This window comes from Hyaena hyaena, unplaced genomic scaffold (genome assembly GCF_003009895.1).
Source record: "Hyaena hyaena isolate Hyena2069 unplaced genomic scaffold, ASM300989v1 scaffold_20, whole genome shotgun sequence".
NCBI classification, from domain to species: Eukaryota; Metazoa; Chordata; class Mammalia; order Carnivora; family Hyaenidae; genus Hyaena; species Hyaena hyaena.
This window is the reverse complement of record NW_024080652.1, coordinates 1,595,455-1,610,971: the sequence shown is the minus strand read 5'-3', so window position 1 is coordinate 1,610,971 and position 15,517 is coordinate 1,595,455. Positions and strand designations below refer to the sequence as shown.

Genomic DNA, 15,517 nt, shown 5'->3' with positions numbered 1-15,517 from the left:
AAGTCTCACGGGGAAACAGCACCCATGTTTAGGTGGAGAACCTCCTTATTGTCTGTTATTCAACTTTTTTTTAAACATTAGGGATAATGACGTGGGGAATGTAAGCTGGGCAGCCCCTGTGGAAACAGCGTGGAGGCTGTTCCAAACACTAGGATGGAACCAGCTATTCTGCTTCTGGGCATATGTCCAGGAGTCAGCAGCACAGACTTGAACACATAGCTGCATGCCCGCGTTCACAGCGTGCCCGCGTTCACAGCGTGCCCACGACAGCTGATAGGCAGCTGATGACAGAGAACCAAGACAAGGTCTGTCCACATGCGGGAGTGTCATGCATCCTTGGGAGGGAAGGACGCTCTGACATCACCTGTAAGATGGGTGGACCTTTCTGATGTGGTGCTCAGTGATAGGACTGTGTGGCCCTACTCATGTCCAGTCCACAAACACAGTAGGCGGGGGTGCCTGGGGTCGGGGATGGGTGTGGAGGGGGCGTTTGATGAGGACCCGGTCTCAGTTTGGTAAGATGAAAAAGTTCTGGAAGTGAAGGCCCTCAATACCCCAAGCTGGATGCTGCTTAGGAGGGTAAGTGTTATATCAGGGACATTTTATCGGGGTTCAGAAGACAGATTGCCACCCCGCCTGCAGAGCCGCACACGTTCCTTCCTTGAGGCGCATTCCCTGAAGAGGATTTCTGGGTTGGCGGGCGTGGACTCCCCTCTTGGGTACATTTCTTACCCTGTCCAACGGCCTGACCCCCCTCGGGATGATGGGGGCGGCACAGCCAGGTCATAGCAGCCACACACCAGACAGGGAAGGCGTCCTGGGTTTCCTCCTGGAGGAGCTGCTTGACGGGGACCTGGGGACGAGCGAGTTCACCTTTGCTGTTGTCTGTGCTGCCCCCAGACACCTCCCGAAAACCCTCTGCTGGGCCCCAGGGACCTGGTTGCTCCTGAAGCTCCTCTCCCGGGCCCCGGGGACCTGGTTGCTCCTGAAGGCCCTCCCCTGGGCCCCGGTGACCTGGTTGGTTTGAGTCCTTCAGTGCCTGATCCACCCACGTCCTCTCCTGGGGTGCATTTTCCCAGCACAGCGAGTGCTGGGGCAGCTTCCTGAGAGGTCACTTGTAGCCGGGCACCTCGCCCCTGGCTCACCCTTCTGGCTTTAGAGTGTCCACCCATTGCAAAACCCACCTCCCTGTCTCTACTTTTTCTTGTGTGGAACATTCCAGAATCTTCACCCCCCCATGCACTGTTTCTAACTGAAGCTCCTACATGGCGGTCCTCCAGGAGAACGAGTTTTCTTCTTGATCAGCTGTGGAACTGAGGGTGCACAAGACTGCACATAGTTTAACGTCTTGATTACTTATTTCATGTTGGACTTTGTATTCTTCTGTTATGTAATGAGGTGTGACACATCACTGTCATTGTCACCTATGCCTTGTCCCTGTTTCCCACGCGGCGTTACACAGATTGGCTTGTGTACCTCACCAGACAGTTGCAGAGGTTCCGTCTCTTCCTACTCTGTGTGCTTGACGGCTGTGTGAGGGTTTTCGGGTGCTCATGCTGCTGCGTGCCTCGGGCCCAGGGTTGGAAATAGGCCCAAGGAGCCCTGTCGCGCTGGCGTGCCAGCCTGTGGTTTTTTGGGTGTGACTGAACCCGTTCTGTCTCTTTCTTGAAAAATGTCCCGTCTTTTCTCTGTCGCTGAGGTCGGGTGGGGGATTCTGGAGCGTGGCCGGGAGTTTTCTGTGCTTTGGGTTTCGAGTGTTGGCGGGAGTGACCAGATAGGTCCTTGGGTCCTGATGTAGCCAAAGTTGGAGCTGTGGGTGTTGGGCCCCGTACATAGACCACCAAGGGAAAGGCTGTGGGGTGGCAGCGTGGCCTCCAGCGGCTGCAGGCTGGCCTAAGGCAGGGGCGGCTGTGGGCATTGTGTGTGCAGTCTAGGTGTCTGCAGCCCGCGTCCCTGCTCTGCCAGGAGAGGTGGCTCATCTGAATGGTGGCACTTGGGATTCGAGGGCTGGGACTGTGGCCAAGGACCAGCCCACTGAGGGTCCCCGCAGGCGTGTGAGCCAGATCCTCAAGACTGGTTTGTGTGGGGGACCACCCATCCACTCCGGAAGGGGCAGCATGGGCCCAGGCGACCTAGGCCACAGACGTCCCTTGCCTCAGATGAGTGGGCTATGTGGGCGGGGCCTGTGTTCTCCCCGGGGGGAAGGGAGGGAAAGGATTCACTGCTTTGTTTGTAGGGCCAGGCCCCTGAAGGCCGCCCAGATGTCCAGCAGGACTTGGGTGTCTGATGGCCTCCGCGTGAGTGTTGAGCTGAAGGAGCAGAGACCCCCGTGACCTGGGCATGGCCGGGTGTGTCTACCTGTGTGCGCATGCGCACGTGTGAATGCGTGGGCGCACCTGTGGGCGCCCGTGCACACTGGCCTGAGTCAGTCCCTTGTGGCTCGGGGTCGCGGGTGCCCGCCGTCAGTGGGACGGGGCATCTCACAAGGATGGCTTATTGAGCTCACTTTTCCCCTCTTCTGAACCGTTATGGTTTCCCCTCATCACTAAATTGTTTCATTTCAATTATCTTTGCTTGGAAGGAGGCCTGAGAGCCTGGTGAGAGTAAGTCTGGCTCTCTACCGTCTCTTAACGCCAGCTTCGGGGGCCCGATGCCAACCGCAGGGCATGAAGCTGGTTTCTAAATTGGTGTCATGCGCTTCCCACTCCGCTGCCTGGGTTCCAGATGACTGGAGGGAGCCGCGGGCCACCCGCCCTCTGGGAGAGAGCTGCCACCTCGGTCCCCGCGAGCCCCGAGAGACTGGATGGCCCTCTGCTGACGGTCCTCTGCATGGGCCTGAGCAGATGTGGCGGGGCCAGAAGAGGAGGCGTCTGCCCGGCCTCCTCCATGCCTCCAGGGCTGGTAGCGGGCTGGGGGCCGGGGTCCTGTGGCTCTAGTCACGGTCTGCACACCCCTTTACCTGAGTAATGCAGAGAAACGATCACTCGAGTGTCTCTGTGGCACATTGCAGAAAGACCCCCTCCTGGCTTGAAAAGGTCTTTCTTTCTGTGCCAGTGTCTTTAAGTCCTGAGGTTGCATGGCTTGAGGAAGCTCCCGGAAGAATGGGAGCTGTCATCCAAGGCCGGCTCAGCCTCCCCCTCCTGGGTGATGGTCTTGTGTGAGGTCCCTTAAATTCTCTCACCTGGGGAGGAGCACGGGGTTCCCACAGGCCCAGTGAGGGGCTTCTCCTCTGGGGGTGGGGGTCTGCGAGGGCGACTGCGAGGGGGAAGCCGGGTACTGAGGTGCCGTTAGAAGCTGGGAAGAGGGCCTTTGGACACCGTAGTGACCAGTAGCTACCCCCATAGCTTCGTGACAGACCCTTATTCCAGGGAGGGCCTGTCTCATGGGCATAGCTTTGGTCACAGCCCCATGGCTCCTTCAGGTACGCAGGAGGCCGTGGTGTCTCATGCATGCTGTGCTGCATGGCTTTGTGCTTGGTCTCTTGGCCTTGAGCTCACCTGCTACTGCAGGCGAGGGAATCCTCAGCTCGTGTTCTGTGGGACAAGTCTGGAACATTCCCAACGAGGTAGGTGTTCTCAGTTTCCCGGAGGCGTTGGAGCATGTCCTCATCAGTTACGGGAACCGATGCAGCCGGTCTGAGCAGCTTGAAGCCGACAAAGCACACACTTTGTGGGTGTCTCTTACTGTTGGGTGGGGGAGGGCATGCTGACCTGTGGTGAGCACCCCTACACCTCATCTCATCTCCCCTGCACGGTGACCCTGTTGGCTGGCTATTGATCTATTTGTACAGGTGAACTAAAATTATGTCAAATGAAAGTAATTTACCTGGTGTTACGTGGCCAGTGGTGGGCTGCGGTTTGAACCAGGTCGGGGTGCGTGTGCATAGCCACGCCACGCTGGCCTACGAATGGCGCGTGGGGCTTGACCTGTCCCAGGTCTGGTCACAGAATGAGGTCCCCCGAGGGCACGGCTGATGCTGACCTGTTTTTGATCCCGCAGGACCCCGGAAGACCTTTCCAGGTTCGTTGTTGACCTGCAGCAGCGAGAGCTCGCCTTGCAGGATAGGAACAACGCCCTCACCAGCAGGTAGGCGTGCCTGCCCATGTAGCCGTGGGTGCGAGTGCTTGGAGCAGCCCCGGGGCCAGGGACTGCGTGTCCCCTGGACTTGGCCAGGGAACAGCTGTGCATCACTGTTTCCATGGCCTCGGCCTCAGTGAGTGGGGGCTGGACTGGCCTTGAGGAGGCAGGGCGCTCCCCAGCGCTTCCTCGAGGCAGGGACCCTGCCGAGACCGCATGTTGCTGCCAGGCCGCCATCGCCTTCCTGGTGCATGGGGGCCATGGGAAGGATGTGTGCCTGGATCCGGAACCTCTCTGTCTTTGCCGTGGCGTGGGCTCTGACTGAGCCATCCACGGTGTGGACCCAGACCATGGGGGGAAGCGTCTGCGTGCTTGTGTGCATGTAGACCCGTGTGCTCAGGAGGGCCCAGAGGGAGGAGCTGGCACTGGGACGCCCCTGGTGGCAAGTAACCAGAAAGTCCCCTGACGGGCACAGTGAGGAGGGAGCCCCTTCCCTGGCGGGAACCCACCCCCACGGGAGCACAGTGAGGGAGGGAACCCCCCATGGGGGCCATGAAGGAGGAGCCCCTTCTGGCCGGAGGCCTGCAGGTGGCAACTGTTCTCCAGTGTTAGGTTTTTCCTCCTGACGCCAAATGCCACTTCCCAACCCCATGAGGCCAGCTGGTGCTCTGTTGTTCTACCCTCTTCTGACCCGACCCCCCAGGTGAAAGGCTCTGTCCCACAAGCTGCCCCCACTCCAGACCCCAGACCCCGGTCCCGGGCCCCCAGGCTGCCTGCAGATCCAGGACTTCCCGCCAAACCCCAGCCCGGTTCCAGGATTTGCTAGAACAGCTCAGAATCCAGGAAAATGCTTTATGTGCAGTTACCAGTTTGTTCCAAAGAAGGTTGTCAGAGCTGCCAGGTCGGTGAGGCACCAGGGGTGAGGGGTGGGGGTGCAGAGGTTCCATGTGCTCTATGGGTGCACCCCTCCCCGCACCTGGGTGTGCTCCCCTCTGGGGTGTTGATGGAATTTCCCTGCTGAAGTCACTGGCTGTCAGTGAGGATCTCAGCCCCAACCTGCGGTCCCCTACCTGGAAGTCCTAGCCCCCCTCCCCACAGCATGTGATTGGTTGCTCCAGCCCCTCCTGCAGTCTCCTCAGTCCCTTGTAGCTTGGGGCTAGGGTTGCAAGGGGCTCGTGACGAGTGACAAAATGCTCCCTTACCTCAGAAACCCCAGGCTCTTAGGAGCTTGCTGCCAGGAAAGGGGACAGACACCAGATGCTCGTCCTGAGGCCACACCGGCTTCTCCCAGGATGGTCTTCCTCCCCTCTCCGGCAGCTCATCCATCCGCAGGCACCAAGGAGAGACTTGCACCTCACCGCCGGCATGCCCCCCGCAGCTGAGTGGCCTGCCCCGGAGCACTTCCCGCTGGGATAGGGCTGCCTGAGCTTGTCCATTTCCCTGGGGGGTGAGGGGTCTTTCGGTGGGGCAGGAGGGCAGCTGAGGGGTCTTTGATGAGCTGGCCTCAGCCCTGCATGGACATAACGTCTTGGGATTCGTTAGTAGCCAGAGAGAAGGTTCTCTTATTTTGGGGGTTGATGTCACTTTGAAAACAAGCTTTTAGAAGCATCTGGTTATGTTGGACATAATCACGTCAATTTAGCTTAAAAACCTCAAACGATAAAGATTGCCTTTTGCTTTCAAAGCTACTGTCAGATGAAACAGGCATTAAAAGTGACTTGAAATTGAAGCTTTTACATTTTTCTAGATGATCTTCTTCATTTTACTTTGAATTTGAAACAGAATGAACTGTCAGAGGGAAGGAAACTCATCTTCATTTTCCTCAGGCCCAACTGTGAGGTGGCAGGAAGGCCGGCTTCCATGTGGGTGCTGCGGAGGCGCTCCGTCCGTGGGGCCCCGCTGCGCACTCGCTTGTAGGTGTGAGTGCACAGCGACCTCTGCATCTCTGCTTTGGGATTGGCCGGGGAGTGGGCCCTGCCTCCGGCAGTAGTCCCCCCATGGGGGACCCCCAGGCACCTTGTCCACCGGTCAGGACCCTCCAGGAGTGAGGCAGCCACCCAGGAGCAAGGGCGCATCTCAGGTGTTCCCTAAGAGCCAGCCCTCAGTGTCCTACTCAGTCTGCACATGGCCCCCGTGGTGGACCGGCTCTCACAGCATGTCCATGTCCAGGGCTGTAGCCCCATAGGAGGAGCCGTAGCTGCCTCCTGCCTTTCGGAGGAGAGCTTGGTTTCAGAGAGGCCAAATGCTCGGGGGCTAAGGGAGGCCATGTGGCTCCCACTGTGATCATTCGTGATAGATGGATGTGCTGGTCCCAGGGAGTGGCGGTGGGGACCCTGTGACATGCGGGACAGAGAGGACCTGTGTGCCTAGCATCCTTCATGCAAGGCAAGAAGGCAACGTGGTCATTAGTCATGGCCTACGTCGAGGGCAGTAGGCCTGGTCAGGACGGTGGGCCTTACTTCTCATCTTCAGAGCCAGTGAAGCAGAAATTGCAGGTGCATGGGAAGAGGTGCCTCTGCTAGTGGCTGAGAAGGTGGGGTCTGGGCAGGCGCAGGTATGCAAGGGGCAGGGCCTGAGGGTTCAGAGGGCCTTCCTGCTCATACAAGCAAGGGAGCAAGCCAGCTGAAGCTGTGGTTCCCAGGCCGGAGGCTGGGCCCTGTGACTTTGGTCCCCAAGGACTTCTTCTGGTTTGTCCCTCACTGGGTCCTTCCATGGTGGCTTCCACTCACGCCGCATGCACCAGCCTTGCCTCCTCATTCAGGGAAGCCCCTCACTTGGGAGAAGACACATCGCCGAGCCACGGGCTGGCCATCCCCAGGGTGGAGCTGAGTGTGCCTGTACCTCGCTGCTGGTGGCCCTCGTTCTGCACTGCCACCAGCCTGACTGGGATGTGGGCCTCCCTGTGTGTCCGGGCCCGGGTGGGCTGGGACCTTTAGAGGCAGGACCCTTCCAGTGCCCTCCAGGTTGCAGGGGGCGGAGGTGTGTTCTTCCATTGGTTGTGCTGGTTCTGTGCACGTTTACTAACTGGCTTCTGAGCTCTGATTCCATCACATCGCAGTGGGGCTTGGGTCTGCCGTGAGGACTGTTTGGAGGATGGTGCGGGGTGTGAGGATGCGCCCTGTGTTCAGGAGCGCCCTGGAGACGCCTAGAGGCACAGAGCCCTCTGTGTTGTGGGGCTGGGGGTCAGCAGGGGTCCTGGCTGGCACTAGGGCTGCCCTCCCCTCACAGTGGTGTTGAGAGCCCTCAGGCCAGGCCCCTCTGTGGCTTCCCATCTCGTGGCTGTTCTCAGACAGCCCAGGGCACTGTGGTCACTGATGCGAATGGGTTTGGTGGTGCCTTCAGGCAGGAATTTAATTACAGTGCAAGGAACCTTGTCTTTTTGTCATGGCTGCCATAGGTTTGGTTTTGTTTCTTGGAGACTGAAAGCTGATGCCCTTCCCCCAGGCTGTGTGCTGGGTCCAAGGTGACCAGAGGGTCTAGGTGTGTCCTCTGTCCCCAAGCTCCACACAGAGCTACCCCAATGCTACTGTGAGCCGCCCCCGCGCTCGCTGGGCCTCGGCACGCAGACCAGCCCCAACATGCAACCTGGTACCACTCACAGCTGGCATCTACAGCCCCTGTGCCAGGAGGTGGTTTTCCTGCATGGCCCAGACCATGGCCATGCTGGTGTCTGTCAGACTGATGTGCTCTGAGGGCACCTTGAACAAGGAGTCCCAGGTGAGGGCAGGGCTTTGTGGGCTGTGGCATCTGGGGTTTCTGTCCCTTGCCACAAGTGAGGGCTTACGTTGCGGAGTGGGTGACAGAGTGGGTGACAGAGTGGCTGCACTCCAGGGTCTGGGTTCCTCTCCATGTGTGGTGAACGAGGTGGTACTGGGGTTGGGGGTGGGGTTTCCACGCCCAGCACCTCACTCACAGTGTCCCACCTGAGAGCCCGGGTTGGGTGCTGTCCTTATTCTGTACAGCAGAGACACCTGAGCTGCAGGTGGGACAGACAGATCTGGAGGCTGGTCTGTCTGGTTCAGAGCACCACATGTTCACCTAAGGACAGAGGCCATGCCCCTGCCAAGTGCTTGATGTGGCTGCAGAGCAGGGTCTCATCACTTGTTCCTCTGCTGTGGTGGGACGTGGCTCTTGGCCTCTTGGATGGGGGTTTGAGGAGGAAGCCGCCATGCAAGGCAGCCAGGAAAAGCCGGTGACCGGTGCAGGTGCAGGGGGAGCTGTCTGCATCTCTGTCTGCCGTGGACTCTCGAGAACCGGTCCCTCAGCCCCTGCCCTGTGTGCTCCTGCCGCACACTTGGGAGGGATGAGTTCTTGGGCCTCTGGGCCCCGCCTGAAGTGCGTTATGGCTCTGACCCTCCCGTCACTGCAGGTGGTTTAAAGCATTGCCTTCTGCCCCCTCTGGGTGAGGCTGCCTCACAAGAGCCCTCGGCCTCAAGCTGTCAGGGGCCATGAGCCACTATGAGTGCCTGGGCCGTGGCTAGGGGTGCCTGGGCCCTTGCTTGGTGAGGGTCCTCGGCGGGCGGGTGGCCCTCTTGCACGCTCCCACCTCCAGCTCCAAGCAGTGCTGCCCTTGGCTGTGCACTTTCCTGGCAGCCTGCGGGCCGATGGGCGCTCTGTAAGCCCTGAGGTGGGGCTAGGATCGCATCAGGGTCTTAATTCTTTGGTGGCTCTTTCCTTGCTGCTGGTGTGAAGCATTTAGGCTGTCTTCTCAGACTGCCTGGAGTGTGCTTAGGCCTTGTCACCTGTGTCGCCCTGCGTCTTGTCACCTGTGCCCCCCTGCGTCTGTGTAAGTTATGGTACTCTCAAGCTGTCCCTGGGCCAGTGGGGCTGATGACGGCCGCAGAAGATTCATGATGGTCGAGGCCCTTTTCTCTCCGTGCATAGGGAGCTCTGTGCCTGGAGTGCGGGTGGGTCAGGGGCCTGAGGCTCAGGCCGCCCATGCTAGAGTCCTGGCCCGCCACCGCGTTGCTGTGTCTGTGGGCAGTAGGATCGGCTTCTCTGCCTCCCCTGTCAGGACGACGGTGGCTGTAACTGTCACGGGGCTGTGAGAGCTCAGTATGGAGGCCCTGGCAGTGTCAGGTGGACGAGAGCCTGGTGAGGGAATGGGGTGGCCACGGGCAGTGCTCTGAGTTGTCCCCTGCGTGTGGCCGGAGGAGGGCACAGGGGCTGGGGTCGTGGTCCGTGGGAAGGGCAGTGGTGGCAGGTGAGAGAACAAGACTGGTGAGGTTTTGGTGAGAGCTCGCGAACAGCTATCTGCCTCGTGCATCCACGGAGGGTGACCTGAAGAAGTCACTTCAGACGTGATTACGTTGAGGGGCCCATGAGGTCAGGTAGAGGTCATCCCTGCCTGTGACCCCACTGGTCCCCGCTTTGCTTGGGTCTTTGAATTTCCCGGTGGCCTGGGCTGGCTCCCACCTCAGGCGTCCCGTTAGGTTGTGTCATGTCACAAAGTGAATCTTTGTTACACACTTGTCTAATTTGTACCCCGCTTGGGGACGTGTCTGGGCTGTGGGAGTCACGGCTGCAGTTGTGGTCAGAGTGACACTGAGCGTGTGCGGTGCCCGCGCCTCGGACGTCGGCCCCCGGGCGTTCTCAGTTCAGTCCGGGGAAACCGCGGGTGTTACTGGGGCCCCGCCTGTGGAGCACACCTGAGTCCCAGCGCCGACCCCGCCCACGCCGGCTGTGTCACCGCCTCCCTGTGGGTATGGCCCCAGCCGCTCTCCCTGCCCCATGGGGTTGGCATGCAGCAGGGGCCCCTGGAGATGTGCACCAGACCACGTGCCCCAGGTGGCCACAGCTGTGCAGAACCTTTTGGGGCATTCTGTCTCACCTGTCAGGGGGCCCATGGTCTGTCGCTGCCCTCAGGGCCTGGTTCTCTCACCAACTTCCATCACCACTGTGTGCCCGTGCCCTCGCCCCCTCCTGGCAGCCGTGGAGGGGACAGGTGGGCACCGGTGTTGCCCACAGTGGGCCCAGCACCAGCTCCCTGGCTCCCGACACCTGGTCTCAGCCGCAGTGTGGCCTACTCTCACTGCGGTCAGCTCTCCCTGACACTGTGGCGCCCGAGTGGCTTGCAGCCATTCCCACACATCCTGCTAGAGGGTAAGCTGGGCCACTTTGCTGTATTTTGAGTGGTGAGTCGTGTAATTCCCCATAATGGCTCCTGCAAAGGCTCTTCCTGCTCCAGGTTTCTGGCTGCTGCCCAAGTGGAGACAGCCTGGTGTCCTCAGCGTGGCTGTGACACGTGTGTCCCTCTGAGCGGGTGGGTGTTATCACTGAGATCATGGCTCTGAGAGGCATTGAGTGCTTTACCACAGGCTATGTAAGCCTCGACGTGTGCCAGCCTGTGCGGGGGGCAGGGTGGGTAACTCCCATGGGGAGGGGCTGGGGATGTGCACACATGTGTACACACATGTCCGTGCACACGTGTTCTCAGGCTGGTGCAGAGGCTCTGAGAAGTAGAAGCACGTTTGGTCAGAGAGACGTAGCTGCTTCTGGCTACAAGGTCAATTGGGGAACATTCCTTAGACTGAGTAGACTTTGAGTTGGACATGGCCAGAACTGAACAGCAGCAAAACAAACCAGAGAAGAGCATGGGTGAGGAGCATGAGGACCAGGATGGCCTGTGTGTCGCGTGGACCCCACACATCTGTCTTGAAGGACACACTTGGCAGCGCCCTCCACCTCGGCCGGGTCTCCTCTGGCTGCTGGTGCAGACTGTCGCTGGGTCCGCGCCCTGCCTGTGCAGCCGAGGCTCCGAGGCCCGTCCTCTGGGAGCACCTGGCTGCGGGGAACCTGCCGTGCTTTCTGTGTCCTGCTCCTGTCCCTGGCCCCTGCAGTCCTGCTCGGGCCGGCCCCCACAGGCTGGACCATGTGGACGCATGTCTGCTGGGGCTCAGGGGCTCCCTGCTATCTGAGCCGGCTTGATGACTGGAGTGGTGGGAAACGCGTCTCAGCCCACATGGGTCGAGGCTGCCCACACGGCTTCATCTTGTTCATGTCCAGAATGGGGCTCGTGACAGTGCCTACCCCCTGGGGGTAGTCACTGTGCACACACCGAGTGCGGCACCAACCAGCTGTGTGGGCCCAGTGAAAGGCAGCCTTTCTTCCTGTATGAGACCAGGCAGGTTCCTGGTTCCTTCCGGAAGCTCACGCGTCCGGTACACGCATGTCCACACAGGCCTGTCTTCTTCCCTTGGCCATGGCGGCGCTCCAGCCCTCGGTCACCTGAGGGGACATTAGCTGGGCCTCCGGGGTGGTTGGTGCAGGGCAGGTGTGTCACTGCGGGAGCCCACTGCCCTCCTGCACGGGTTGGCCTGTTGGCTTCTGGGCATCTGCTCAGCTGCCCCTCGCTTTGGTTCTCAAACCTCCTCCCTTCTTGGGACCTTCAGCAGGAGAAAGAATGAGAGAATCCAGGTACCTGCTGCCTGTTGGGGCTGACGAGGGACACTGGGCCTAGGGGCACCGCAGCCGCCTGCAGTGCCCACATTTGGACGGGAGGTGGTGCCGGCGGCACTGGGAGCCTCTTCTTCGCCCCTGGTCCCTGGAGCCGCCTCCCGGCCTCCCCGTTGGAGCACCCCTCCCAAGCCTGTAAATTCTGCAGCCAATTACAGAGGGGGGGAGGGAAGGGGACGTGAGGTCAAGGTGCCGCAAGTGGCGGGCGTCTGCACTGGCGCCTCTCCTTGAGCAGTGGGTTCTGGGGCTTCTAGCTGTCTCCTCACTGGTGCTGGCGAGACCCACGGGCCAGAAAGCATGGGACCCGCCCCCATTGTCCGGACCATGACCGTCCCGCTCCTGTCCTGAGACTGAGGCCTCTCACCCCTGGGAGAGAGCCCAGTCCATTGGGGGTCCCCAGGGTTTCTTGGTAGTGCCAGCCCAGCACAGGGGTGGGTATAGGGGGGCAGCCTCGGGGCAGAGTCTAGGGCCTGGGTCTGGGTCATGCCACTTAAGTCTAACGACGAGCTGGCCGGCAGGCCTGTGCTGTGTCATAGGGTACAGTACCTCCCATAGGCCGTACAGAGTGCGAGTGAGGACGCGTGCATGTGGAGCTGTGCTGGCATGGCCAGCGCCCTGGGCAGGTCCTGGGTGGGCGGACTGGAGACCTCACTGGCCCCTCTGCCGTGTGGCTCACCCAAGTGAGCAAGCATCAGGGATTCCCCGTGACGTTTCAAGGCAGGTTTTGGGCCAGCAGTTTCCACGTGTTCATGCAGCTCCTGGGACCACAGTTTGAGGAGCAGGAAGTGCTCTCCGTTTGTGCTCCGGTTCCCTGTTCTGTCCACAGAGAGCTGCTCACGAGGAGATCCCCGAAGCCCCCTGAGCCCCCTGGACCAAGGGTGGCAGAATTTTCCTTAGGAGGCCTGGCCGTGTTGTGTGGGGACTCATGAGCCTCCCACTGGTGGGGCCCTCCCCCAAGGTGGCTGTGCTCAGGTGCTCTGCGAGGTGGGGTGGCATGTGTAGGTATGCATGCGCACATGTCACCGCAGGCCAGCTTCTGGGCTCTTTGTTCAGGTCAGCATGCAGACCTGAGGGTTCTAGGCGGCCTGCTGGGACTCTGCCGGGCAAGCTGCTGTCTGGCCGGCCTGTGTTGTGACCCAGGAGGTCACCCTGTGCTCAGTGCTCCGGAGTCTGAGGGACACCACTCTGCCCTTGGGAGACAGAGCTCATCCTCACCTGGCTGTCCAGACCCAGGCCTGGTGACTCTTCAGTGCACCTGGGGCTGTGCTGGCAGGGACACGAGATTCCCTGTGGTTCTGCAGGGGAGGGAGCAGCAGGCACGTGGTTGGGGGCAGGGTGTAGGGCAGCAGTGGGCGAGGAAGAGCTGGGCTCTGTAGCAGACGTCAGCCGTGGCCCCCTCTGTGGGCAGGGGAGGGAGGGCAGGGCAGGGCCAGGGAGGGCTCTGGCTGCTCTGGGCTGAGAGCCCGGCTGCCCCAGGGCTCGGGCCACGGCTTGTCAGCCTGACACAGCCACGGGCTCACATTGTCTCCTGTCAGCAAGAGGAGATGCCATTAATACTTCACGCCCAGACTGTTTTCTTACGTGTTTTGCATTTCCATATTTAAAATGGAATTTGCATATTCATGGTCTTTTAAATAAGTTTTTATTGTTAAGGGATGTGCAAGTGGATCAAGTGTGAAACTCCTCCTTTTATTCAAGCGCTGGAAAGAATTTTCATCCCCAAAATGAAATCTGTTTCTGGGCGGTTAGTCCTATAGCAGTTCTGTAGGAAAATAACTCAGGAAGCCAGTGTGTTAGAGGTCCGGGTGGCCCTTGGCCACACTGGGTGGAGTGGGCCTGAGGCCTGCTTAGCCGCTGCAGCCAGGCCCAGGCCCTGCCTAGCTTCCGGCTCTCCCTGGCCGGGCCACGCCTTCCTCTGGGAGCGGGGGCAGAACATCAGGTAGACAGACGGAGCCCTTCCCTGCAGACCTGAGAGCCTTCTGGGCTGGTCCAGGGTGCTTCCCAGAGAGCTCTCCTCCCTGGGCCCCACGCCCTCACTGCTGGGGCACTGACCCGCACAGCCCTCCTCCCTGGGTCCCACCCCCTCATTGCCAGGGTGCTGACCCACAAAGTCCTCCTTCCTGGGCCTCGCGCCCTCACTGCTGGGGTCCCCACCCGCAGAGCCCTCCTCCCAGGACCCCTCACCCTTAACTGCCAGTGTGGGCAGTGCCCACCTCGCTTGATGTAGTACTGGCTGCGAATGGGAAACCGAGGCAGCTTCTGTAGGAGAAGGCCTGGCCCCAAGTGAGGCAGCAGCCGTGTTCCCGGCTCCATTGCCAGCACGGGACTTGGACAGAACTGGTCACCGTTTCCGTGCCCTTGCCCCGTCTGTGGGGAGAGGACAGGCACCTGCCGTCTTCCTCAGGGTCATTATTTTAAGGGATGTGTCAGGTGCTGGCCTGCGGCTGTCGAAGGCCTGCTGGTACTTCCATTTCTCTGTGTTTGGGCCCTGGTGAGTTCGGCCAAGCTCTGGGATGTTTGGGGGTGGGGACCTGAGAGGAGTCACCACAGACTGGAAGGGGGCAGGACGCCCTGGATGTCCGTCAGCCTCGGGGGCTTGCGTGGAGGTCCAGCTTGGCTCACAGGGACAAGCAGGTGATTCTGGGCTGGTGGGGTATCTGAACCCACAGAGATGGCCACAGCCTACCCTTCGGTGAGTGTGGTGCAGAGGAGCCAAAGGACAGTTCTTTAGAGTCTAAACAGTAGTACTCCACTCTGGAAGGTTCTTGTAGCAGCTGGGGAGACTGGGCCTGAGGAGCATCACTGATGGAGCTGTCCGGGAACGAAGAGCTTCCTGGTCACTGGGCTCTTTACTTGTTAACATGATGTTTTCTTCTTGTCTCAGGCAAGCCTTTGTTAGTAGCACACAGAGGCCTAGGAGACAAAATGATAAATTTTCAACATGTTTATATGGCCCGACACAAGGGGCAGAAAACACTGTCAGCAAAGCCAGAAATGAGATCTTACGGCCCGTTTGAATTAGCCTTGAAGTGTTTCTGACTGTGAACCTGGGCACACTGGGCCATAGAGTCCCGGCGTCACCTGCACTGGCTTGCCTGAGTGGAAGGTGGTCTGCCGAGGACCGTGAGTGTGGCCCTCGGGATGAGCGGCCGCTCCCGGCACTGTAGCGGTGAGGTGGGCACAGTCCACCTCCATCAGGCTGGCCATCCCCATGCACCAGGATTCATGGACGTGGTGTCAGAAGCATGTGCCCCTGAGCCGCAGGCGTCCGGTCTCCACAGGAGATCCTCGTGCTGGCTGCGTGCTGGATACCTGTGGGGGGTGGTCTCTGGCCGCCTCTTCCCATCCCAGCCTGGCAGGTCTCACCCGGTCTCTTCCTGCAGCTGGGGGGCCATCTCAGGGCACATCCTTGCCCCGCCCACCTCCAGAGGTATTTGAAAGACTGTTTCTCCTGGTACTTTTGTTGTGTTTCCATGTGGATTCTGTCCCGGTGGGTGGTCTCTCTGGAGACCAGCGGCAGGCACAGAGATGGGGCTGGGTTAGATGCCCAGGGCCATACACCCCATGGGCCTGGGCCGAGGGCGGAGGGGACACCCCAGCACGCCTTCGTTGGCAAGCCTTGTCTACAGACCTGTGAGCGGGAGGGGATGGGGGAGGGCCGACCTGGAGGTCAGCTGCTTGTGGCTGAGAGGCTCCCTTGTTATGAGCCCCGAGCTCACACCAGGGAGCCGTTTTAAGTTCTCCTCATCCGTGGAACGAGATCATGGTGGCATACTCCCCACGACCTGGGCTCGAGTTATGGCCGGCTGTGTGGGGTGCTGCCTGGGTTCATACGGCGACTCTCACCCACTGTCCTCGCTGTCTCCAGGGGTCCGACCGAGCACGTGGGGCGAGGAGGCTGAGGCATGCTGTCTGTGCTGGTGCCACCAGGATGGCGGCTGGGTGACGGGAGGGGCTGGCTGTCTCCCCAGGGGCCGGGCTCTGG

General features: G+C 60.3%; 1 protein-coding gene across 3 annotated transcripts in view; it reads left to right on the top strand.

Annotated features, from left to right (window-relative positions):
• MAD1L1 (mitotic arrest deficient 1 like 1) overlaps window positions 1–15,517 on the top strand; it is a 304,019-nt gene that overhangs the window by 48,414 nt on the left and 240,088 nt on the right. For all 3 annotated transcript variants that reach the window (XM_039226020.1, XM_039226018.1, XM_039226019.1), the window contains exon 10: window positions 4,000–4,086. In XM_039226020.1, the coding sequence (XP_039081951.1) occupies window positions 4,000–4,086 (87 nt within the window). The remainder of the gene's footprint in view (window positions 1–3,999; window positions 4,087–15,517) is intronic.